Below are 25449 nucleotides of genomic sequence, written 5' to 3'. Positions count from 1 at the left end.
AGCTACATATATATACATCCTTGTAGTCGACTGCATGTAATATCTATTATATATTGGATATATTCAAAACGCCTCCGCAGGGAAGTGGGGGATGTCACAAACATGCCCCCCTTGACTTTACCACTGTTGATGTGCAATGAAAGTTGCAGTCAGATCATACTTATGTACGTAGTGTGGTAATTTTCATAGAATTAATTGTAATTTTATTGGTTTAAGCTTGTTTATAGGAATTTCAATTTCATAGACTTTTTATAGCCATTTGATAGATTTTGATGACTTTGCTTATTCACTAGTGTGATTTTACACATACAGAATTACAATCAAGTCTGCTGCTGACCTACACCCAAAGGGTGAGAAATTGTAGCAGATTATGACTTCCATACACAACTTTTTTGTGTCCTCTTTTTTGGGAAGGGGGTGGGGGGGATGGTTGTTCATCAAATTTGCATGCTCAATAGACCCACACCTTTGGATAAATATAATGTGTGGTGCTGACATTTTTTATGTTTTAAGCAATGATACTTAGCTTATCTTCTTCCATTCCCTTTATATTGCCATCGGCGTAACTTAATCTGAATTTCGTAATTGGTTTCAGCCTCCCAAGATCAAAGCATTCATTGAGAGGGTCATTCAATGTCCATTACAAGATATTGCTATACCACTCTCTGGCTTCTGGTGGGAATACAATAAGGTAATAATAACATGATGATTTTATTGCGTGGGAGATGTTCTTTTCCCCATAGCATACTAATATATTTCTTGAACTTCAGGGTAATTTTCATCACTGGAGGCCATTGTTACTTCATTTTGATACATACTTCAAGACATATTTATCATGTCGAAATGACCTAACATTGTCGGGTAATCTAGAAGATGACACACCATTACCCAAACATGCAATTTTGCAAATATTACGAGTGATGCAAATAATTTTGGAGAACTGTCCAAACAAAAGTTCATTTGATGGCTTAGAGGTAAGCTTTTTTGGGAATTAAATTCAGTTTTAATTCATTTTCTTCCCTCTCATTCCACTCTTGTACTACTTTAGTAATGATTCATTTGTTATCATCTAAAACTTATATTTTCTGATATCTCACCATTTCTTTCCAGCACTTCAAGTTGCTACTAGCATCAACGGATCCTGAAATTCTTATTGCTTCATTAGAAACTCTTTCTGCACTTGTAAAAATAAATCTCTCAAAGCTTCATGGAAGTGCAAAAATGGTTGGTTGTGGTTCAGTGAATAGTTATCTCCTGTCCCTGGCGCAAGGGTGGGGAAGCAAAGAGGAGGGGTTGGGATTATTCTCCTGTATTATGGCAAATGAGAAAGCCCAAGATGAAGCACTGTGTTTGTTCCCTTCTGATGTGCAGAATGGTTGTGACCAATCCAACTACCGCATAGGTTCTACCCTTTACTTTGAATTGCATGGACCAAATGCCCAAAGCAAAGAACACAGTGTAGATGCCATTTCCCCAAGTTTGAGAGTTATAAATATCCCAGATCTGCATTTGCGCAAGGAAGATGACTTGTTGTTGTTGAAGCAGTGTATTGAGCAGCATAACGTTCCTCCTGAACTACGATTTTCATTGCTCACTAGAATAAGATATGCTCGCGCCTTTCAGTCTCCAAGAATAAGCAGGCTGTATAGCAGGATTTGTCTTCTTGCTTTTATTGTGCTTGTCCAGTCCAGTGATGCTCATGATGAGCTTGTGTCCTTTTTTGCTAATGAACCAGAGTATACAAATGAATTGATTAGAGTTGTGCGATCTGAGGAGACCATTTCTGGATCTATTAGAACACTCGTAATGCTTGCACTAGGAGCTCAGTTAGCAGCATATACGTCTTCTCATGATCGTGCACGGATACTCAGTGGATCTAGTATGAATTTTGCTGGAGGGAATCGTTTGATACTCCTGAATGTGCTTCAGAGGGCCATTTTATCATTGAAGAGTTCTAGTGATCCATCCTCCCTTGCCTTTGTTGAGGCACTTCTTCAGTTCTACCTGCTCCATGTTGTGTCAACTTCTTCTTCTGGCAGCAATATTAGAGGCTCTGGCATGGTACCCACATTCCTGCCACTGCTTGAGGATTCTGATCCTTCACATATACATCTTGTCTGTTTTGCAGTGAAAACCCTTCAGAAGCTTATGGATTACAGTAGCTCAGCTGTATCTTTGTTTAAGGAGTTGGGGGGTATTGAGCTTTTGGCTCAAAGATTACAGATAGAGGTTCACAGGGTCATTGGTTTGATTGGAGAAAATAACGTGATGCCCACTGGTGAAAGCTCAAAAAATAGTACCGACCAGTTGTATTTGCAGAAGAGGCTCATAAAAGTCTCCCTTAAGGCACTTGGTTCTGCAACATATTCCCCTGCAAACAATACTAGATCTCCACATTCACATGACAGTTCATTACCTGCTACGTTAGCCTTGATTTTTGCAAATGTGAATAAGTTTGGCGGTGACATTTATTATTCAGCTGTTACTGTAATGAGTGAAATAATCCACAAGGATCCAACATGTTTTTCAGCTCTGCATGAAATGGGTCTTCCTGATGCTTTTTTATCTTCAGTTGCATCTGGAGTACTTCCTTCATCGAAAGCTTTGACATGCATTCCAAATGGTCTTGGAGCCATTTGTCTCAATGCCAAAGGCTTAGAGGTGGTTAGAGAAACTTCATCTCTGCGTTTCCTTGTTGAAGTCTTCACAAGCAAGAAATATGTATTAGCCATGAATGATGCTATTGTTCCTCTGGCAAATTCTGTGGAGGAACTTCTGCGTCATGTATCTTCAATGAGAAGTACTGGTGTTGATGTTATCATTGAAATTATCCATAAGATCACATCCTTCGGAAATGGTAATGAAACAGGATCCTTGGGAAAGGATAATGAGGGCAGTGCAATGGAAACAGATTCTTTAGACAAAGAAAATGAAAGCAGTTGCGGCCTTGTTGACACTGTAGATTCTGCTGCTGAAGTGGTAACTGATGAGCAGTTTGTTCAGCTGTGCATCTTTCACTTGATGGTATTGGTTCATCGGACTATGGAAAATTCTGAAACATGTCGACTATTTGTGGAAAAATCAGGAATTGAAGCCTTATTGACGTTATTATTACGACCAACTATTGCACAATCGTCAGATGGCATGTCTATTGCATTGCATAGCACCATGGTATTTAAGGGGTTTGCTCAACATCACTCTGCACCTCTGGCACGGGCATTCTGTTCATCTCTTAGGGAACACTTGAAGAAAGCACTGGCTGGGTTTGGTGCAGCTTCAGGGGAATCAGGATCTTTGTTGCTGGATCCGAGGATGACAGATGATAGCAGTATCTTTTCATCACTTTTCCTAGTTGAGTTCCTTCTCTTTCTCGCAGCGTCAAAAGACAACCGCTGGATGACTGCCTTGCTTACAGAATTTGGAAATGACAGTAAGGATGTGCTTGAAGACATTGGACGTGTCCATCGTGAAGTTGTGTGGCAAATTGCTTTGCTTGAAAATACAAAGCTTGATATTGAGAGCGATGTTGCTTGTCCTTCTGATGACTCACAACAGGCAGAAGTAGATCCAAATGAAACGGAAGATCAAAGGTTCAGTTCTTTCAGGCAGTTTCTTGATCCATTGCTGAGAAGGAGGACTTCGGGGTGGAGTATTGAATCACAGTTCTTTGACCTTATAAACCTGTATCGCGATTTGGGTCGTGCAACTGGTTCTCAGAACCGACTTGGTTCTGTTGGTCCTTCAACCATGCAGTTAGGTTCCATTGATCAATTGCATAGTTCTGGGTCTGTGGATACTTCTGGGGCCAGTAATAGGAAGGAATATGACAAGCAAAGGACTTATTATGCCTCTTGTTGTGACATGGTCAGCTCACTTTCATTTCACATTACCCATTTGTTCCAAGAGTTGGGAAAAGGAATGCTGTTACCTTCTCGCCGACGTGATGATATTGTCAATGTGAATCCTGCTTCAAAATCAGTTGCTTCTACTTTTGCCTGTGTTGCTCTAGATCACATGAATTTTGGTGCACGTGTAACATATTCAGGGACTGAAGCATCTATATCAACAAAATGTCGTTATTTTGGTAAAGTGATTGATTTTTTGGACAGTATACTGATGGAGAGGCCAGATACTTGCAATCCAATTATGCTGAATTGCTTGTATGGGCATGGAGTAATTCAATCTGTGTTGACCACATTTGAAGCTACTAGTCAGTTGCTCCTCACGGTAAATTGTACCGCTGCATCGCCTATGGAAACTGATGATGTGCATGCAAACCATGATTTCAAGGAAGAAACAGATAAGTCATGGATTTATGGTTCTTTAGCTAGTTATGGTAAATTTATGGACCATCTAGTGACTTCCTCTTTTATATTATCTTCATCCACAAAGCACTTGCTTGCTCAGCCCCTTACAAGTGACAATACTCCTTTCCCGCGGGATGCAGACACATTTGTGAAGGTCCTCCAATCCATGGTGTTAAAGGCTGTGCTTCCAGTTTGGACTCATCCCCACTTTGTTGATTGTACTAATGAATTTATTTCTACAGTTATCTCCATTGTTAGACATGTTTATTCTGGGGTTGAGGTGAAAAATATAAATGGAAGCAGCAGTGCTCGAATTACTGGGCCTCCTCCTAATGAAACAGCTATTTCAACCATTGTAGAGATGGGTTTTTCCAGGTCTAGAGCAGAGGAAGCTTTGAGGCACGTTGGGTCAAATAGTGTGGAGTTGGCAATGGAGTGGTTGTTTACCCATCCAGAAGAGACACAAGAGGATGACGAACTTGCTCGTGCACTTGCCATGTCCCTTGGGAAGGCTGAATCAGACATGAAGGATGCTGTTGTAAATGATGATCTTCAACAGCTTGAGGAAGACATGGTCCAACTTCCTCATGTTGATGAGTTATTATCAACTTGCACAAAACTTCTACAGAAAGAACACCTTGCATTTCCTGTTCGTGACTTACTGGTGATGATATGCTCTCGGGATGATGGTCACTACAGATCTAATGTTATCATATTTATTGTTGACCGGATCAAGGACTGTGGGTTGGTTTCTAGTAATGGAAATAATACTTCGCTTGCTTCTCTGTTTCATGTTCTCGCTCTGATTCTTAATGAGGATTCTGTAGCACGGGAAGCTGCTGCGAAGAATGGTTTAATCAAGATTGCCTCAGATCTTCTCTGCCAGTGGGATTATAGTCTTGATAGTGGGGATAAACATCTAGTTCCAAAGTGGGTCACAGCTGCTTTTCTTGCATTAGACCGGCTGTTGCAAGTGGATCCAAAATTGAATTCTGAAATTGCAGAGCTCTTGAAGAAGGAAGTGGTGAGTATCCAGCAGACATCAATTACCATTGATGAAGATAAACAACACAAATTGCAATCTGCATTGGGACTTTCATCAAAGTATGCAGATATACATGAGCAGAAGAGACTTGTTGAGATTGCCTGTAGCTGTATGAAGTACCATCTTCCCTCAGATACAATGCATGCTGTTCTGTTACTATGCTCCAATCTTACAAGGAATCATTCTGTTGCTCTTACCTTTTTCAATGCTGGTGGTTTACGGCTGCTTCTTTCTTTGCCAACCAGTAGCCTATTCCCTGGATTTGACAATGTTGCTGCTAATATTGTTCGTCATATTATTGAAGATCCCCAGACCCTGCAGCAAGCAATGGAATCTGAGATAAAGCATAGTTTTGCACTTGCATCTAACCGGCATCCCAACGGAAGAGTTAATCCTCGCAATTTCCTGATAAATTTAGCTTCTGTTATTTCTCGTGATCCCATCATATTTCTGCAAGCTGCTCAATCAGTTTGCCAAGTTGAGATGGTAGGTGAAAGGCCCTACATTGTCTTGCTGAAAGATCGGGATAAAGACAAAGCTAAGGAGAAAGAAAAGGAAAAGGACAAATCATTGGAGAAAGCTCAGAATAATGATGGGAATGTTGGTTCCGGAATTACAAATCCATCAGCTTCTACAAATGCTCATGGAAGAAGTATCGATTCAAACTCAAGAAGTATCAAAAGTCATAGAAAACCTATTCAAAGTTTCATTAATGTGATAGAACTTCTTCTTGAATCCATATGTACTTTTGTTGTCCCTGCTTTGAAGGATGACCTCACTGGTGGCACCTCAACATCAAGTGACATGGACACTGATGTATGTACCTCAAAGGGGAAAGGAAAAGCAGTTGCCACTATGTCTGCAGGGAATGAAACGAACAGCCTGGAAGCTTCTGCATCACTTGCAAAGATAGTATTTATTTTGAAGCTTCTGACAGAGATTTTGATGATGTATTCACCTTCTATCCATGTTCTTCTTCGCCGAGATGCTGAACTGAGCAGCACTAGGGGTATTCATCAAAAGAGTCATGTTGGTTTCTGCATGGGAGGAATATTCTACCATATTCTCCATAATTTTCTTCTATGCTCTCGGAATTCCAAGAAGGATAAAAAAGTTGATGGTGATTGGAGGCAGAAGTTAGCAACTAGGGCTAACCAGTTTATGGTGGCTGCTTGTGTTCGATCTTCAGAGGCAAGGAAGCGGATTTTTACAGAGATTAATCATATTATCAATGAATTTGTTGATTCATGTAGCAGTGTTAAGCCACCTGGCAATGAAATTCAGGTGTATGTAGATCTACTTAATGATGTTTTAGCTTCTCGTACACCTGCTGGCTCAAGCATCTCATCAGAGGCTTCTGCCACATTTATGGAGGCTGGTCTGGTTAAATCATTTACTCGTACTCTCCAAGTGTTGAACTTGGACCATGCTGAGTCATCTAAAGTTGCCACTGGTATTGTCAAAGCTCTTGAGTTGGTAACCAAGGAGCATGTCCAGTCAGTTGATTCTAATGCAGGAAAAGGTGATAGTTCAACAAAGCCTGCTGATCTTACTCAAACCGTAAGAACAGATAATAGTGCTGATGCATCTCAGTCCATGGAAACTGCATCTCAGGACAATCATGATACACTTCAAGTCGAGTCTTACAATGCTAATCAGTCTTATGGTGGATCTGACTCTGTTACCGATGATATGGAACATGATCAAGATCTTGATGGGGGCTTTGCTCCTACTAATGAGGATGAGTACATGCGTGAAACTGTTGAGGATGCCAGAGGTCATGAGAATGGAGTTGGAAATGCCGGTTTACAGTTTGAAATTCAACCCCGTGGCCAAGAAAATCTGGAACAAGAGGAGGAGGAAGAGGAGGAGGAGGAAGAGGAGGAGGAAGATGATATGTCTGGAGAAGAGGGTGAAGATGTAGATGATGATGACGAGGATGATGAGGAACATAATAATTTGGAAGAAGACCATCACATGCCTCATCCTGACACAGATCAAGATGATCACGAGATGGATGATGATGATTTTGATGAGGTGATGGAAGAAGAAGAAGACGAGGATGACGAAGATGATGAGGATGGAGTAATATTGCGACTTGAGGAGCGCATTAATGGAATTAATGTTTTCGACCATATTGAGGTATTTGGAAGAGAGAATAGTTTTCCAAATGAAGCTCTTCAGGTGATGCCAGTAGAGGTTTTTGGATCTAGACGTCCAGGGAGGACAACCTCTATCTACAGCCTTTTGGGCAGAACTGGTGATGCTGCTACTCCTTCACGCCACCCACTTTTGGTTGGTCCTTCTTCATCATTCCACCTGCCTACTGGGCAATCAGGTTAGTTCCTTAACGAGTTTCTAAACTTTCTGATGCTATATTCTAATAATGGTTTTTCTTTTGTTTTTCCATCTCTTCAATAATGATAATTTTCTTTGCATATCCCTCTCCTCCCTCCAAAATAATAATAAAATTGTAGATAATAGATTGGAAAGCTCAACAGCTTTAGATAGTATCTTTCGATCACTGAGGACTGGACGACCCGGTCATCGTTCAAACTTGTGGAGCGATAATAACCTGCAAGGTGTGATCAATGCTGGTGTTGTACCACAGGGCCTTGAGGAATTGCTTGTCTCTCAATTGAGGCAACCCGCCTCTGAAAAGTCATCTGATAAAAGCATTGCAGAAACTGGTACTCACAGCAGGGCTGATGTCAGTCACATGCAAGATTCACGAGGTTCAAGGCTAGAATCCCCAGTTGAAAATAATGCAAATCAGGAAAGTGGAATGGTGACTCCTCAATCAGTTGATAACAATAACAACAATGTTGATATCAGATCTGCAGGAAATGGGTCTCTGCAAGCTAATGTATCAAGCACTCATTCACAGGCAGTTGAGATGCAGTTTGAGAATAATGATACATCTGTGCGGGATGTTGAAGCTGTGAGCCAAGAGAGTAGTGGTAGTGGGGCAACTTTTGGTGAAAGTCTTCGGAGCCTTGATGTTGAAATTGGAAGTGCTGATGGTCATGATGATGGTGGAGAAAGGCAAGTTTCTGCAGATAGGCTAGCAGGTGAATTGCATGCTGTGCGCACAAGAAGAGTAAACATGCCATTTGGTCATTCTTCTACAGTTAGTGGGAGAGATTCATCACTCCATAGTGTTACTGAGGTTTCTGAAAATTCAAGCCGAGATGCAGATCAAAATGGTCCTGCAGCAGAGCAGCCAGTGAATAGTGATGCTGGTTCCGGAGCAATTGATCCTGCATTTTTGGAAGCTCTTCCTGAGGAGCTCCGGGCTGAAGTTCTCTCAGCTCAGCAGGGTCAAGTGGCTCAACCATCAAATGTTGAATCTCAAAGCACTGGGGATATTGATCCAGAGTTCCTTGCAGCTCTTCCCCCAGACATTCGAGCTGAAGTTCTGGCTCAACAGCAAGCACAGAGGTTACATCAATCTCAAGAGTTGGAAGGTCAACCTGTCGAAATGGATACAGTCTCAATAATTGCGACATTTCCTTCTGAATTACGGGAAGAGGCAAGTATTTATTTGTTGATTCCAGTTTTGTTATAAGGATGTTGGCTCTGACTTTCCTTTTGGTTTTCTGCAGGTTCTTTTAACATCATCTGATGCTATCCTTGCAAACCTTACACCTGCTCTTGTTGCTGAAGCAAATATGCTGCGGGAGAGGTTTGCACATCGATACAGCAGGCCCCTCTTTGGTATGTATCCAAGAAATCGACGAGGTGAGACCTCAAGACGGGGTGAGGGTGTTGGTTCTGGCATGGATGGAGCAGGGGGAAGCAATACTTTGCGCAGGACTGGTGGAGCTAAGGTCGTTGAAGCTGATGGAGCACCTTTAGTAGACACTGAAGCTTTGCATGCTTTGATTCGGTTATTTCGCATAGTTCAGGTATCATTTAGTGATTGTAGCAAGTCCTTCATAATGAGCACAACCTTGTATAACTTTTTTTTTTGGGCAGCCACTATATAAGGGTCAATTGCAGAAGCTTCTTTTGCATCTTTGTGCTCATAGTGAAACCAGAACTTCTCTGGTAAAAATTCTGATGGACTTGCTAATGCTGGATGTGAGGAAGCCCACCAGTAATGTTAGTGCAGTTGAACCGCCGTACAGACTATATGGTTGTCAGAGCAATGTAATGTACTCGCGCCCTCAATCTTTTGATGGTAAGAAAACATGATATCGCTGTCTATTATTATGTTGTCTTTATTAATAATTTCATGCTTTTGATTCTATGAATGTTTTGTCCTTGTTCAGTTGGTTTTTGTCATATCTGGTAGGAAATTCGTCTTATTGTGCTAGTTTCTTTTCACTTTGAGTCACCATTTGTGTTTTATCAATTATTCGGAAGATGCTTTATTCCCTTAGATAAATTGTTATTCAGGCATATAGTGGCAGAGTGTTACCTTGTGTATCTGTTTGATTATAGGAGTTCCACCATTGCTCTCTCGGCGAATACTTGAAACTCTCACTTATCTTGCTTGCAATCATCCATATGTGGCAAAAATTTTGCTTCAGTATAGGCTGCATCATCCTGCCTTAAGAGGATCAAATAATGCTGCTCATGTTTCACATGGCAAAGCCGTTATAGTTGATGATGAAATAGATGTAGATGACGCTAATGATGGATACATATCCATTGCAATGCTTTTGAGTCTCTTGAAACAACCCCTTTACTTGAGAAGCATAGCCCATCTTGAGCAGGTGATGGTTTGGTCTTACTGGTATCTTCTGCCCATTTAATTGTGTGCTCGCAAAGAATTCTGATTTATTTGCTGTGTATCTGTTTTCAGCTGCTAACTTTGCTGGATGTTATCATCAATAGTGCTGGAAGCAAGTCTAGTTCATCTGACAAATCCCAGATTTCTACTAAACCGGTCCTGGATTCACAAATCTCTGCAACGGATGCAAATACTGTTCTTGATGCATCTTCTGATGTCAATGGTTCCTCCAAATCCACATCTTCTGGTACTAAGGAAGGCCAGTCTCATCAAGTCTTGAGTACCCTGCCACGAGCTGAGCTTCGGCTTCTGTGCTCACTGCTCGCACTAGATGGGTATTGTTATGGTCTTGTGCTTTCTAGATTCTGTCTACATTTTTTTGGTCAATGTTCCTTATTTTCACTTGGATCTTGGTATGGGTACTTTTTGTTATTACACAATAATCTGTCGACCAAATGGGGTGTGTGTGTGACTCTCTGTGTGTGTGTGTGTGTTGTCAATGTTCCTTGTTCTTCGCTTGGATCTTGGTATTGGTACTTTTTGTTATTACACAATAATCTATAGACCAAATGGTCCAGCTATCATTGCGGTAAAAATATGTTCTGTAATTTATAAATGATTGAGTCAATCTTCTGTTTCTTGAAATTCTTCCAGTTTGTCGGATAATGCATATCGTCTTGTTGGGGATGTAATGAAGAAATTGGTGGCCATTGCTCCGACTCAATGTCAGCTTTTTGTCACGGAGCTGGCAGAAGCAGTTCAGAACTTAACTTCATCTGCAAGGGATGAGTTACGAGTCTTCAGTGAAACAATGAAGGCTCTTCTTAGTACAACATCAACTGATGGAGCCACAATTTTGAGAGTCTTACAAGCCTTGAGTTCTCTTGTCACCTCATTGTCCGAGAAAGAGAATGATGGAATAACTCCTGCTCTTTCTGAAGTTTGGGAGATCAACAAGGCATTAGAGCCCTTATGGCAAGAGCTGAGCTGTTGCATAAGCAAGATAGAATCTTATTCCGAGTCTGCATCCCAGGTTTTCACTCCTTCTAGGACCTCTGTGAATAAATTGCCTGGTGCCATGCCTTCACTTCCAGCTGGTTCTCAAAATATCTTACCATACATAGAATCATTCTTTGTGGTTTGTGAGAAGCTGCATCCTGCACAGTCAGGTGCTATCAATGACTCAGGTGTTCCTGTTATTTCTGATGTTGAAGATGCAAGTTCTTCTGCTAGTCAGCAGAAAACATCTGGACCTGCTGTGAAAATAGATGAAAAACATGCTTCTTTTGTCAAATTTTCAGAGAAGCACAGAAAGCTACTAAATGCTTTTATTAGGCAGAATCCTGGCTTACTCGAGAAATCATTCTCCCTCATGTTGAAGGTTCCAAGATTTATTGATTTTGATAACAAGCGTTCTCACTTCCGATCAAAAATTAAGCATCAGCATGAGCCTCACCATAGCCCTTTAAGAATCTCAGTAAGAAGGGCATATGTTCTAGAAGATTCTTATAACCAGCTTCGCATGAGATCAACTCATGATTTGAAGGGAAGGTTGACTGTTCACTTTCAAGGGGAGGAAGGTATTGATGCGGGCGGGCTTACAAGGGAATGGTATCAGTTGTTGTCCAGAGTTATTTTTGACAAAGGAGCCCTGCTTTTCACTACAGTGGGAAATGAATTAACGTTTCAGCCAAACCCGAACTCTGTTTACCAAACAGAACATCTATCTTATTTCAAATTTGTGGGCAGAGTGGTAAGTTCTTTTGCAAATGTTCTTGAATGTTACCTGCTTCTCATAGATATGCTTCTTTCTTATGCCTATTCTGTGTTATCCAGGTTGGAAAAGCATTATTTGATGGTCAGTTATTGGATGTGCATTTTACTCGGTCATTTTACAAACACATCCTAGGTGTCAAAGTTACATATCATGACATTGAAGCCATTGATCCAGACTATTTCAAAAACTTGAAATGGATGCTAGAGGCAAGTGCTTATTTTTTGGTTATTCTGTTCACCCCATCACTCAATTCTTACTGCATGTTGTTAAGTTGTCTCTATCTTTTTCTATGGTTGCAGAATGATATCAGTGACGTTCTAGATCTTACCTTTAGCATCGACGCAGATGAAGAAAAGTTGATATTATATGAAAGAACTGAAGTACTGAGCTTTCTGAAAATTCTTTGAGACACTAGTAATGTATCGAATCGTGGATTATTAATTGTCTAATTTTGATGAACTTGTCTAGGTGACTGATTATGAGTTGATACCCGGTGGACGGAATATAAAAGTTACAGAGGAAAATAAGCATCAATATGTTGATTTGGTTGCTGAGCATCGGTTGACCACTGCTATTCGGCCTCAGATAAATGCTTTCTTGGAAGGGTTTAATGAATTGATTCCCAGGGAGTTGATATCAATATTCCGTGATAAAGAGCTAGAATTATTGATCAGTGGACTTCCTGATATTGATTGTGAGTCTTACCACCTTTCTTGCTGTCATTATCTTCTTTTTTATTTATTTATTTATTATTTTGCAACCAAGATCACAACACTGTCTACCTTGACAAGTCTTTAAATTCTGGAATGGGAAGATTTACAATCAGTTTGACATTTTATTTCAGTGGATGACTTGAGAGCAAATACAGAATATTCTGGATATAGTGCTGGATCACCAGTTATCCAATGGTTTTGGGAAGTTGTTCAAGGTTTCAGCAAAGAAGACAAGGCTAGACTTTTGCAGTTTGTAACTGGCACATCCAAGGTATATTTATTTCAGGTTTCAGCCCTTTAAACATTTTCCATTCATCAGGAATAGCACATTATAGTTAGGGTGTGTTTCTTTGATACTCATAACAAACGGGATCGAGATATGACCTGTTGACAGTTTTGTTTCTGACAATATGCAAGAGTCCCTGTTTTCTCATAGAAGATAATATTATCATTCCTGTGAAAATTGAATCATAGATCTTGTAATTTTATTTTGTAAAGTGGGAACTGTTAGATGATGAATAATATAATAAGGCGGGTTCTGAATTTTGCTACCAACATTTCAGGTGCCCTTGGAGGGTTTTAGCGCCCTTCAAGGAATTTCTGGCTCCCAGAAGTTTCAGATACACAAGGCATATGGCAGTCCAGATCACTTGCCTTCTGCACATACTTGGTACTTCGTTTAAGAAAATATATATTCTTTTAAAAAAAATTATCTGTTTTTGTTTTGTTGGTTAATGGGTATATTTTCATGATTTGATGGATCACATAATGGGACTTGAACGAATTGACACTGGTTCTTCTTTATGCAGTTTCAATCAACTAGATTTGCCAGAGTATCCATCTAAACAACATTTAGTGGAGAGGTTACTGCTTGCTATTCATGAAGCAAATGAAGGATTTGGGTTTGGTTAAAACCTTTTTTCGGTAAGAAAAAGGGTTTTGGTGTTTGGAGGGGATAGGCACAAAATACTTCTTTTACATTTTAGGTTAGAAGCTATTTTTAAAGTGGTACAGGTTACAATATTTCAAGTTTTATATCAATGTTAATATGCTGTACAGTCCTATATTTTGCAATGGGAAATGCCTATGGCAATTTTTCAATTAAAGTTTTGACCCCTTATGACATCTTATTGCATTTCTCAATTAAAGTTTTGACCCCTTATGACATCTTATTTTACCAAAATCATTTGATCTGGTAATGAACGCCACGCACCAATCGAAGAGAGTCTTAAAACTTTTAATGTGTTGAACGTATTGGACTTTTTCTCGGAAGGAGGGAAATGACATAAGAGGGGATTCCCACTACACACAATCCTTTGCTTCAAAATTGAAGTAGGAGATTCATCTTAATAATAGTAATAATAAAAAGAATAAAACGAAGTACTTAAATGTTGTCTCTCAAATTTGAGTCTAATTTCCATGCACGTAAGGCAATCAACTATTCCTATTTCCTTCATTTGAATGACATGTTAAGGAGCATGTGAAATGCATATTTAATTATTTACAAATAATATAACAAGAAAAGACTCAATATCTGCGGGCAATTATTTAGTAATGTCAAAATTAAATTCATGTTTGACTGTATTACTTTTGGGATAATTAAGTTACGGGACAAAAATTACAAATTATTACTTTTGTCAAACTAAGAATAATTTAATAATTTGAGGTTTTTATTTTTTAAAAGTAGAAATATAATCTGAATTTTATTTTATTTTTTTTAAAATGAAATGATCTAAAGAAATATTAACGATGTGCTTGGTTTGAGCATTTTTAGTTTTCATTTCCACTCAAAATGAAAAATAGAGATGAAAACATGTTAATTTTAAAAATTGTTTCTATGGAAATGTTTATAAAATAAGGTGAAAACAAGGAAGCTGGTTTCGCAATTTTCATTTGAAAACTTAGAAAATGCGGGGCCACAAATATTTAGATTCTCATCACAAAAAAAAAACGTATTTTCTCTAAACTTATCTCTCTTTATTTTTTTCTTGAGGAGTGTTAAGGGCCAGCAACTTTTGGTATTTGTACTCATCAAATAGTCATCAATGATGATTTTAATGGTGTGAAAATTCATCAAATGACTCACTTTTTCTTGCTGATTACATACTGGCTAGAATTTGGAAAAGTTGCTGGCCCCTAGACTTTTCCTTTTTTCTTTGAACCGCTTCCATTCTCTCTATCCTCTCAGCTCTTTTTTAATTGGTCGTTGCTCTCATTCGTGCTGCCTCCTGTCGCTATTCTTTTGGTCAATTTTTTTTAAAACATTCTTTTTTTTTATGTATTTCTATTTTTGAAATGACATTTTGGGGATTTTGGTGTCTCCCAATTTTAGCATTGTGCTATTTTTTTTTTTAAGAGGCTAGGTTTTGTTTTACTTCTACTCCTATTGCTAACAATCACATGTAACATTATTGATATCTCTTTTCTTTATTGCGTCTCATATTTAATAGTAGTTGATTTATTAGCATAAGAGGAAAAAAATCTGAAACTAAAGTTAGCAAAGAATAGTCCAATGAAAATAAAAAAGTTTAATGGGCAACTGCAATGTTCAATATTTAAGACAGCAGTTTAAAAAAAAATAAATAATGAACTGACTACAATTGTTGAAAAATATTACAGTGTAGCTAGACTAAAAAAAAAGTATAATCAACTAAGCATTGCATATAGTAAGTTTTCAACTTTGCTAGATCGAATAGGGTTATATGAAAAATTCCATCTATTAAAGTAAATGTCTCGAAAGAAGTATGACAAAACTTATACGTCCTATGTTCAATTATATTAAGTTAAATATTGATATGATAATACTTATGCTCCTTATGTCCAATTATATTAAGTTAAAATATTGTCATTTTATTTATATTAATTTATTTTATTTCATAAAATTTATTTGTTCTTTGTATTGAACTATTTATACTTGTCAAAAGAGAAGGAACTACATGAATGAATTTATGCATCACTATGACATGTTAATTGTATTTATACTTCAACTATTTGAAATTTAAGAGGAATGAAATAAATTTATGCATGACTATGATATTTTAAGAAAAATAAATTTATGTATGACTATGACATTCTGCCTGACTATTTATTCATAATTAATATTATTTTAAAGATTTTTAATATATTAAAAACAATCAAACCAAACATGTTTTCAGTGTTTTTATTTTTTAAAAATTGAAAATAATGATCAAAACAAACATATTTTTTAAAATCTAAAAATTTAAAAACAAAAATAATTTTCAAAAAATAAAAATTAAAAAAAAAAAACATGAAATATTTTCTCAAACCAAACGGGGCGCTTTTGTTTTTTGTAATGGATTTCTATTACATGTTATGCGTTCTTATGGGTTATTGGGGTGTATTGTATTGATATGGAGTTAAATTTTTTTTAAACAATAATATACAAATTGGAGGGTAGGTATTGTGAGGGAGAGAAAACTTAGCCTCTTGATTTGTGCTCAAACTTGATTGATTAAGAAATCAAACTCTATGTATTTTGTGTGCAATTTTTTTTTGTCAAGTGTGTAGCAAATTGGAGGGTAAATTTTGTAGTTAAAAAATTAAAAAAAAATTTAAAAACCCAAATTGGTGGGTCAAAATTGAAAAATTTTAAAAAACCAAGCTTTCAGTTTGTGTCATATTAAATCGGACCTTCCGATTTATTAACGGCCGTCGTCCACACCCTTGAATAACACTCAAAACTTTAATAATAGTAGATAACACATCAATTTTTCAATATCAAAATTAAAAAGTGATTTTTCGGAGCGTATTTATTGTATTTTTTATTTTTTATTTGATTAATTTGAGTACAAAATATGTTTGATTTGTGTTTTATTTTTATTTTTAATTTTCCATTTTTTCTTAATAAAATCCTAAAAAAATCTGAAAATGAAACAAAAGTGGAAGTACCTGTGGTGATAAACACAAAGGATATGGATGCCCATTAATATAATAGGTGACTCAGTATTCATGTTACCAAGAAAGAATTTACATTTAATGAAAGTTGAAAATATGAACCCTATACATGTATAAATAGGGAGTATGGTACGAGACAATTCATACAGCAATATTAACAACAAATATTCTCTCTCTCTTTCTTATACAATAAAATACTTCTTTACTTTCTCTCTTCGTATACTACTAATATAATATTAATATATTATCTTTATAGTAGTATAATAGTATTTTGTAAATACTGATAGTAGTATTTTTCTATTTATACTTTATTTTATTACTTCTTCCTTATTTATTTTACAATACGTTATTAGCACGAGACTCTGATCAAATTTTTAGAAAGACTCAGGTAACAAATTTTCATTATGTCGAAGCTCTCTCATCTTGAATTCAATGCTCTTGATATATCTGGAAATAATTATTTATCATGGATACTAGATGTTGAAATCCATCTTGATTCAATGGATCTTGGAGATACCATTAAGGCTGAAAAAAATTTATCCCAAAAGGATAAAGTCAAGGCCATGATTTTTTTTCATCGTCATCTTGAAGAAGGATTAAAAAATGAATATCTCACATTAAAAGATCCTACAGATCTTTAGAAAGATATTGAAGAAATGTATAATCATCAAAAGACGGTGATACTTCCTCAAGCCCGATATGAATGGACGCACTTGCGTCTACAAGATTTTAAATCCATAAATGAATATAATTCTGCAATGTTTCGAATCACTTCACGAATGAAATTATGTGGGGAAAAGATATCTGATAATGATATGTTGGAAAAAACTTTCTTGACCTTTCATGCCTCGAATGTGCTCCTGCAGCAGAGTATCGAGAAAAAAGGGTTTAAAAAATATTCTAAGTTAATTTCTTGACTTCTTGTTGCTGAACGCAACAATGAATTGCTCTTGAAAAATCATGAAGCACGCTTAGCTGGCGCCGCCCCATTTCCTGAAGTAAATGCGGCAAATTATCCTAGAAGAGGTAAATGGCAATGTTTTAATGACAAGAAAAATTATGGAAGGAAAAGGAATTATATTCAAAAGAGAGGATCTCACCAGAAGTGGGATAAATAAAGAAATATTGGGCAAAATAAATCAACAGAGGATAAGTATTTCCATTGTGGTGGAAAGGGCCATTGGTCGCGTACCTGTCGTACACCAAGGCACCTAGTCGATCTTTATCAATCATCTTTGAAAAAAGACGACAAAAGAAAGGAGACGAATTTCGTTTCAAATGATGTTGCTGAAGACTCCACCACTCATTATGATGTATCTGATTTCTTTGAGGACCCTGAAGGAAATATTGGTCATTTGATCAATGATGGAATAGTTTAATATGTGGAGTAAATAGCCAAAATCGTCCATGAAAGATACCTCGATCTCCATTTTGGTCCTCGAAAGAAAAAGTTAATCGAAATCGTCCCCGAAAGATACACGATTGGTAACGTTAGTCCTTCCGTCAGTTGAATGATGACGTGTCACGTTAAGTGCCACGTGGCATATGATGATGTAAGGGGCTAATGCCACGTGTCACAAGATGATTAGTTGACGTGTCAGTTCAGTGACATGTGGCATGTCACGTGGCAGTTGACATGTAAAAAAGTTATTTATAATCAAAATAGTCCTTAAAAGTTCAGACGTAAGTCATTTTCATCCCTGAAATTTTAAAAATTAATCAAATTAGTCTTTATATAATTTTTTTATTTTTTCTTGATAATATTAAATTTAAAATATTTTTTGATACTATTAATTTTAATAGAAATGTAATTGACAATAAAAAAATTAGTAATTGTATCTTTTCTTCTTAAAAATTTTTTATAACTTTTTTACATGTCAACTGACACGCGTGTCACTGACCTGACACGTGACATGCCAGGTGTCACTGAGCTGACACGTCAACCAATCATCTTGTGACACGTGGCATTAGCCCCCACGTCATCATCCAACTGACGGAAGGACTAACATGACCAATCGTGTATCTTTCAGGGACGATTTCGATTAACTTTTTCTTTCGAGGACCAAAATGGAGATCGGGATATCTTTCAGGGATGATTTTGGCTATTTACTCTTAATATGTGGGATTGTTAAGTATCTATGTAAATAAATAATGTAAAGAACTTATTGTTAAGTTTTATTTAAGTTTCAGATGTGATGTATATAAATAATGAAATATTAATGTTCATGAATTTTGAAATCATTAAATGTGTCAAGTTTTAAAATAAAATTTTAGTATATGACATTATTTTTATGTGCAGTGTTTCTTAGAAAAATAATTCTGATCAAATATTCAATTTAACCGTGCATACTACTCATTTTATTATTATTATTTGTCTTTGAAGAAAATGACAAGGATATATAATGAAGATGTATGCCTTGCGGATAGTGCAAGTTCGCACACTATTCTCAAAAGTGATATATATTTTACCCATCTTGTGCCAAAAGAAGAATATGTTAATACTATTATTGGCTCAGGCAATGTGATTGAAGGCTCCGGAAGAGCTATAATTTTGTTTCGCGGAGGAACAAAATTCATAATAAATAATGCACTATTGTCTATCAAGTCTCTAAGAAACTTGTTGAGTTTTAAAGATATTCGCCGAAATGGATATCATATTGAGACTATGAATGAGGGAAGTCATGAGTACTTATGTATCACAACTCATGATTCAAATAAAAGGGTTATATTAGAAAAGTTGCCCTCACTTTCATCTGGGTTATATTATACCAAGATTAGTGCAATTGAATCATATGCCACTGCAAACCAGAAGTTTACTAGCCCAAATAAATTCATAACTTGGCACGACCGATTGGGTCATCCGGGAACAACCATGATGCGGAGAATTATTGAAAACTTCCATGGACATTCACTAAAGAACCAGAAGATTCTTAAATCTAGTGAATTTTGTTGTGCTGCATGTTCTCAAGGGAAGTTAATTTTAAGGTCATCACCAGTAAAGATTGGATTTGTGTCCCTGAATTCCTATAAAGGATTCAAGGAGATATATGTGGACTTATTCATCCACCGTGTGGATCTTTTAGATATTTTATGGTCCTAATAGACGCATCTTCGAGATGGTCTCATGTGTGCTTATTGTCTTCTCGCAACCTGGCGTTTGCGAGATTACTGGCTCAAATTATTCGATTAAAAGCACAATTTCCAGAAAATCCAATCAAAGCAATTCGTCTTGATAATGCTGGTGAATTTACTTTCTAAGCTTTTGATGCTTATTGTATGGCTAATGGAATAAGTGTTAAACATCCAGCAGCTTATGTTCACACACAAAATGGGTTAGCATAATCACTTATTAAATGTCTCCAATTAATTGCTAGACCCTTACTTATGAGAACAAATCTCACAACCTCGGTTTGGAGGCATGCTATTTTACATGTTGCAGTACTTATTCGTTTGAGGCCAACGAGTTACCATCAGTTCTCTCCTATGCAATTAGCTTTTGGCCAGCAGTCAAATGTTTCCTATTTAAGAATATTTGGGTGTGCGATATATGTTCCCATCGCACTACCTAATCGCACCAAAATGGGACCCAAAAAAAATTGGGGATATATGTTGGATATGATTCTCCCTCTATAGTGAGGTATCTTGAGATACAAATTGGAGATGTATTTAAAGCCCGGTTTGCGAATTGTCATTTTGATGAATCAAAATTTCCAACATTAAGGAGAGAGAATAAGCTTCCTGAAAAGGAACTAAATTAGAATGCATCATCGTTAATGCATTTAGATCATCGATCAGGGCAATGTGAACTAGAAGTTCAAAAGATTATACATTTGCAAAGAATAGCAAATGAATTGCCTGATAAATTTTCCGATACAAAGAGGATAACCAAATCTTATATACCAACGAAAAATACCCCAATTCAAATTGATGTCTCAGTCGGACAAATAGCCACTGAAGTAAATTCACACCAGAAGCGTGGTAGGCCTGTCGGTTCCAAAGACAAAACTCCTCGAAAGAGAAAAGAGGTAAATACTATTCCTGTTGGAAAAGACATAGTAAAGACACCTGCAGTTGTCCAAAATTCTGATATAGTTTTAACGCCAGAAGACGTTCAGGTACATGAAAATTGTGAAAATGACGAGATCTCAATAAATTATGTCTTTACAGGAGAGAAATGGGACCGAAATAAGACAATCGTCAATGAAATATTTGCATATAATGTGGCATTAAATATCATGCATGAAAGTAAGGATCTTAAGCCAAGATCAGTCGAAGAATGTCGACAAAGAAATGATTGGCCAAAATGGGAAGAAGGCATGAAGGCTGAATTAGACTCACTTGCAAAACGTGAAGTCTTTGGACCTGTAGTCCGTACACCAGAAGATGTAAAACCTGTTGGATACCGGTGGGTATTTGTGAGAAAACGAAATGAGATAAATGAAGTTGTGCGCTACAAAGTCCGACTTGTGGCACAAGGTTTTTTACAAAGGCCCGGTATAGATTATGAAGAAACGTATTCCCCTGTAGTGGATGCGATAACATTGCGTTATTTGGTCAGTTTATCTGCATACCATAAACTGCATATGCATTTAATGGATGTGGTAACAGCCTACTTATACGGCTCATTTGATCGAGATATCTATATGAAAGTCCCTGAAGGACTAAAGACATCTAAACCATCCAATGAATATTCACAGGGATTATACTCAGTTAACTTGCAAATATCTTTATACGGTCTGAAGCAATCTGGACGAATGTGGTATAATCGTCTTACTGAGTATCTGGCCAAAAACGGATATAAGAATGATGATATCTGTCCATGTGTTTTCATAAAGAAATCTGCGTCTGGATTCATAATAATTGCTGTGTACGTTGATGATTTAAATATCATTGGAACTCCTGAAGAAATTCCAACAATTATAAAAACTCTAAAAGAAGAGTTTGAGATAAAAGATCTTGGAAGGACTAAATTTTGTCTTGACAAGCAGATCAAGCATATAAAAAATGGGATATTTATTCATCAAACATCATACACAGAGAAGATCTTGAAAAGGTTTTATATGGATAAGTCACATCCATTAAGTACCCAATAATCGTAAGATCTTTGAATGTGGAAAATGATCAATTCCATCCTAAAGAAGAGAATGAAGATATCCTTGGTCCTGAAGTACCATATCTTAGTGTCATTGGAGCGCTAATGTATCTTGCTAATAATACACGACCCGATATATCATTTGCTGTGAATTTACTAGCAAGATATAGTTCCTCTCCAACCAGAAGACCTTGGAGTGGAGTCAAACAAATCTTTCGATATTTTCATAGAACGGTTGATATGGGATTGTTTTATCCTATGGATCCAAGTCACAACTAGTTGGCTATGCAGATGTTTGATACTTGTCTGATCCACACAAAGGGAGATCTCAAACAGGATACCTGTTCACATATGGTGGTACAGCTATATCATGGAGGTCCACGAAACAGACGATAGCAGCAACCTCCTCTAATCATGCTGAAATACTCGCGATACATGAAGCTAGTCGCGAGTGTTTTTGGCTCAGAAGTTTGATCCAATATATTCTGTCATCATGTGGACTGATTGACCATAAGATAGCTCCAACTGTTCTGTTTGAAGATAATACAGCATGTATTGCTCAACTTAAAGGCGGATATATCAAAGGTGATAGAACAAAGCATATTTCTCCCAAATTCTTCTTCACTCATGATCTTCAAAATCAAGGGACAATTGATGTCCAACAGATCCACTCAAGTGACAATCTAGCAGATTTATTCACAAAGTCACTCCCAAAATTTTTCTTTGAAAGATTGGTACATGAGATTGGGATACGCCGATTTCGAGACATTAAATGATGTCCACAAGAGTGGGAGACTCTTTTTTCCTTAGTCAGATTTTTTTTCCATTGGATTTTTTTTACAAGGTTTTTAATGAGACAGTTCCATCACAAAGGATATTTTACTCTTTTTCCTTCATTAAGGTTTTTTTTTTTTCCATTGAATTTTTCTTTAGTAAGATTTTAACGATGCAATAATCCTAAATGGTCATCCAAAGGGGAGTGTTGGGATAAACACAAAAGATATGGATGCCCATTAATATCATAGATGACTCGGTATTCATATTATCAAAAAAAAATTTACATTTAATAAAAGTTGAAAATATGAACCCTATACATGTATAAATAGAGAGTATGGTACGTACAGTAATATTAATAACAAATATTCTCTCTCTTTCTTATACAATAAAGCACTTCTTTATTTTTTTTTTTATATACTACTAATATAATATTAATATATTATCTTTATATTAATATAACAATATTAATAAATATGATAGTAGAATTTTTTTATTTATACTTTATTTTATTACCTCTTCTTTATTTATTTTACAGTACCTTATTTATTCCTTCCTTGTTGGAATCAAAGCTGAAAGCAAGAACTGAGAGAAGTAAGAACGTTCCATTACCGTTGGCATTTCATTTCTCTCCGCAAAAACGCCATGACGCATTCTTTAACGTCGTCGTTTCATTCCTTCTTCTTCTTCCCTCCTTCTTCATCATCCGTACAACTCAACACACCAAAGCTTCAACTTCTGTTACCAATGTCATCAAATTCTCAACCGCTTCCCCTCAAATTCTCTCACTCAAATAGAACAAGAACCACCACCAACAACAACAATCGCCACAAGATTCGAGCTTCGTCCTCAACCGATGATCCTTCACCATCTTCATCAAGTGCGACGAATTTCGTTTTGTTCAGTTCCGCTGCTCTAACTGTTACATTGGCGGTGGCTAATCGTGTGCTTTATAAGCTTGCTCTCGTTCCCATGAAAGATTACCCCTTTTTCCTTGCCCAGTTCACAACATTTGGGTAAACGCTATTATTTCTCGCTTTCAATTTAGTGTCGCTCCTCTGTTGCTGTTTTTGCATTTTCATTTGCTACTTTTCACTGCCAAAATTCTGTTTTCGTTATTAATTTTACTTTTGGGGTTTATGTATGTCTCTTTAGAGTTATATATATAATGTTGTTTGATCATTCAAAGGCCAAGTAATAAAATATAAGGGTAAAAAAAGGTTATAAGGATTTGAGAACTGGAGTGGGACCGTGCTAAAAATTTGATGATAAAGTGGGTGTCCAGTGTCCACACATATTATAATGGTTTGGTCTTTTGGGTTAAACAATGTTGTGTCTGATAGATGATTGGTATAGAAATAATATTTTGCCCTCATCCAATCATTATTCACATGAAACAGAAGTGTTATTAGTTGAGAGTGGAGTAACAGTGTTTTCTTATAATGTATAAAAAAGGACATAGCATTACTTTTATGTCAAAAATTCATGCATATAAAACAAGTCTCAATTGATTGGTAGTATATCAGAATTAATTTCTTCAGAATAACTGTGGTTTGTTGTATCTGTGTCATGTATGCAGGTATGTGGTTGTGTATTTTAGCATATTGTATATCAGATATAGGGCAGGTATTGTAAGTGATGAGATGCTAGCCATTCCGAAACTTCGCTTTCTGGCCATTGGGTTTCTTGAAGCTTTGGGTGTGGCCACTGGAATGTTTGCTGCAGGTACTCATTCTGATCCTTCTTTTTATTTATTTTTTTTCAGGTTTAATTTTACAGTCTTGTATCTTTTTTGAGGATAAGCTTGCTTTGTTGATATCTAACTATTATAGGCAACATGTCTGTTTAAATTTTCTTAATTGGGTATCTAAATAGTATGCTGAATAGATTTAAGCTGCACAACTATGTATCTTTTTTGAGGATAAGCTTGCTTTGTTGATATCTAACTATTATAGGCAACATGTCTATTTAAATTGTCTTAATTGGGTATCTAAATAGTATGCTGAATAGATTTAAGCTGCACAACTATGGTTATGTCACTTTTAGTAGTAGGGACTAGGGACTAGGGAGTAAGTGACTTGTTGCTGTTGGTAATGAAACAATCGACAAGCATAGCCTTACTGCCTACATGTTTGCCTCGATATTTATGTATTGAATGTTGGTTACGTTCTGCAGCTGTACTTCCTGGACCAGTCATACCCGTATTGAGTCAGGTATTAAATATTTAACTAGCTCTTGTCATCAAAGAAAGAGGGTGACAGAATACATCGGCCCTTGGTTTTATACATCTGTGAAGTTTATTTTGACATTCTCATTTGTCAGGCATTTTCTGGGGCTTCATTTTGGAAAATTTCAATTTGCTTCCATTAGTTGCATTTATCAATTACATAACCTTCTAAATGTTAGCGTTACCAATGACATTATGCAAGAGAATTTGATGTTGATCAACTTGTAGCATCTTTGAAACCAATACTCCTAAATGCGCTTTAGCTTCTTCCTAATAAGAAATGGTGTTATTTTTCGTACTCTTTCTTCCGTATTCGAAAATACTTTAACACAACTAGCACCTCACATTTTTATTTATTCTGTTCTGTGTCTCACTTTGATGGCATTATACCTAAACCATTTTATCATCATAAGTCTGCATAACAGTAGCAACTGTAGCGTGTAGCACAGTAGCAATCGTGTCTTGACAATATGCTTGGAGGCTGTTATTATAAAACATAGTGCAGCATGTCTTGGCAATATGCTTGGATTTGACCATTAGCATGTCTTGTTCCTGATGGCCAGGCAATATTTGATATGCATCTCCTTTCAATATTTTTCATTCATGTCATTTGAGTATTTTAATGGATGGGATATTGTTCATTTCTTATTGCTTTTTATCATTCATCCAATTTTATTTTTTCTATATTGTCTGCATCTTGTTAACCATTAGCATTCCTGATGGCCAGGCAATATTTGATATGCATCTCCTTTCAATATTTTTCATTCATGTCATTTGAGTATTTTAATGGATGGGATATTGTTCATTTCTTATTGCTTTTTATCATTCATCCAATTTTATTTTTTATTTTTTGTCTGCATC

General features: G+C 36.6%; 2 protein-coding genes across 2 annotated transcripts in view; both read left to right on the top strand.

Annotated features, from left to right (window-relative positions):
* Window positions 1-13700, top strand: part of LOC107606230 (E3 ubiquitin-protein ligase UPL2) — a 15379-nt gene extending 1679 nt beyond the window's left edge. Inside the window, exons 3-17 of the mRNA XM_016308249.2 lie at window positions 596-691; window positions 771-974; window positions 1111-7690; window positions 7830-8884; window positions 8958-9260; window positions 9331-9535; window positions 9799-10073; window positions 10163-10425; window positions 10745-11843; window positions 11927-12073; window positions 12167-12247; window positions 12336-12561; window positions 12712-12851; window positions 13144-13250; window positions 13390-13700. Coding sequence (XP_016163735.1) covers window positions 596-691; window positions 771-974; window positions 1111-7690; window positions 7830-8884; window positions 8958-9260; window positions 9331-9535; window positions 9799-10073; window positions 10163-10425; window positions 10745-11843; window positions 11927-12073; window positions 12167-12247; window positions 12336-12561; window positions 12712-12851; window positions 13144-13250; window positions 13390-13492 — 10884 coding nt within the window. The 3' untranslated portion in view covers window positions 13493-13700. The remainder of the gene's footprint in view (window positions 1-595; window positions 692-770; window positions 975-1110; window positions 7691-7829; window positions 8885-8957; window positions 9261-9330; window positions 9536-9798; window positions 10074-10162; window positions 10426-10744; window positions 11844-11926; window positions 12074-12166; window positions 12248-12335; window positions 12562-12711; window positions 12852-13143; window positions 13251-13389) is intronic.
* LOC107606229 (protein CLT2, chloroplastic) overlaps window positions 22917-25449 on the top strand; it is a gene marked incomplete in the record, with an annotated part of 7045 nt that continues 4512 nt past the window's right edge. Inside the window, 3 exon segments of the mRNA XM_016308248.2 lie at window positions 22917-23377; window positions 23941-24086; window positions 24537-24574. Of these exon segments, the coding sequence (XP_016163734.1) occupies window positions 23007-23377; window positions 23941-24086; window positions 24537-24574 (555 nt within the window).

This window comes from Arachis ipaensis, chromosome B07, assembly GCF_000816755.2.
Source record: "Arachis ipaensis cultivar K30076 chromosome B07, Araip1.1, whole genome shotgun sequence".
Lineage (NCBI taxonomy): Eukaryota > Viridiplantae > Streptophyta > Magnoliopsida > Fabales > Fabaceae > Arachis > Arachis ipaensis.
Note: the sequence above shows the minus strand (reverse complement) of the source record. Positions and strands in the feature narration are given on the sequence as shown.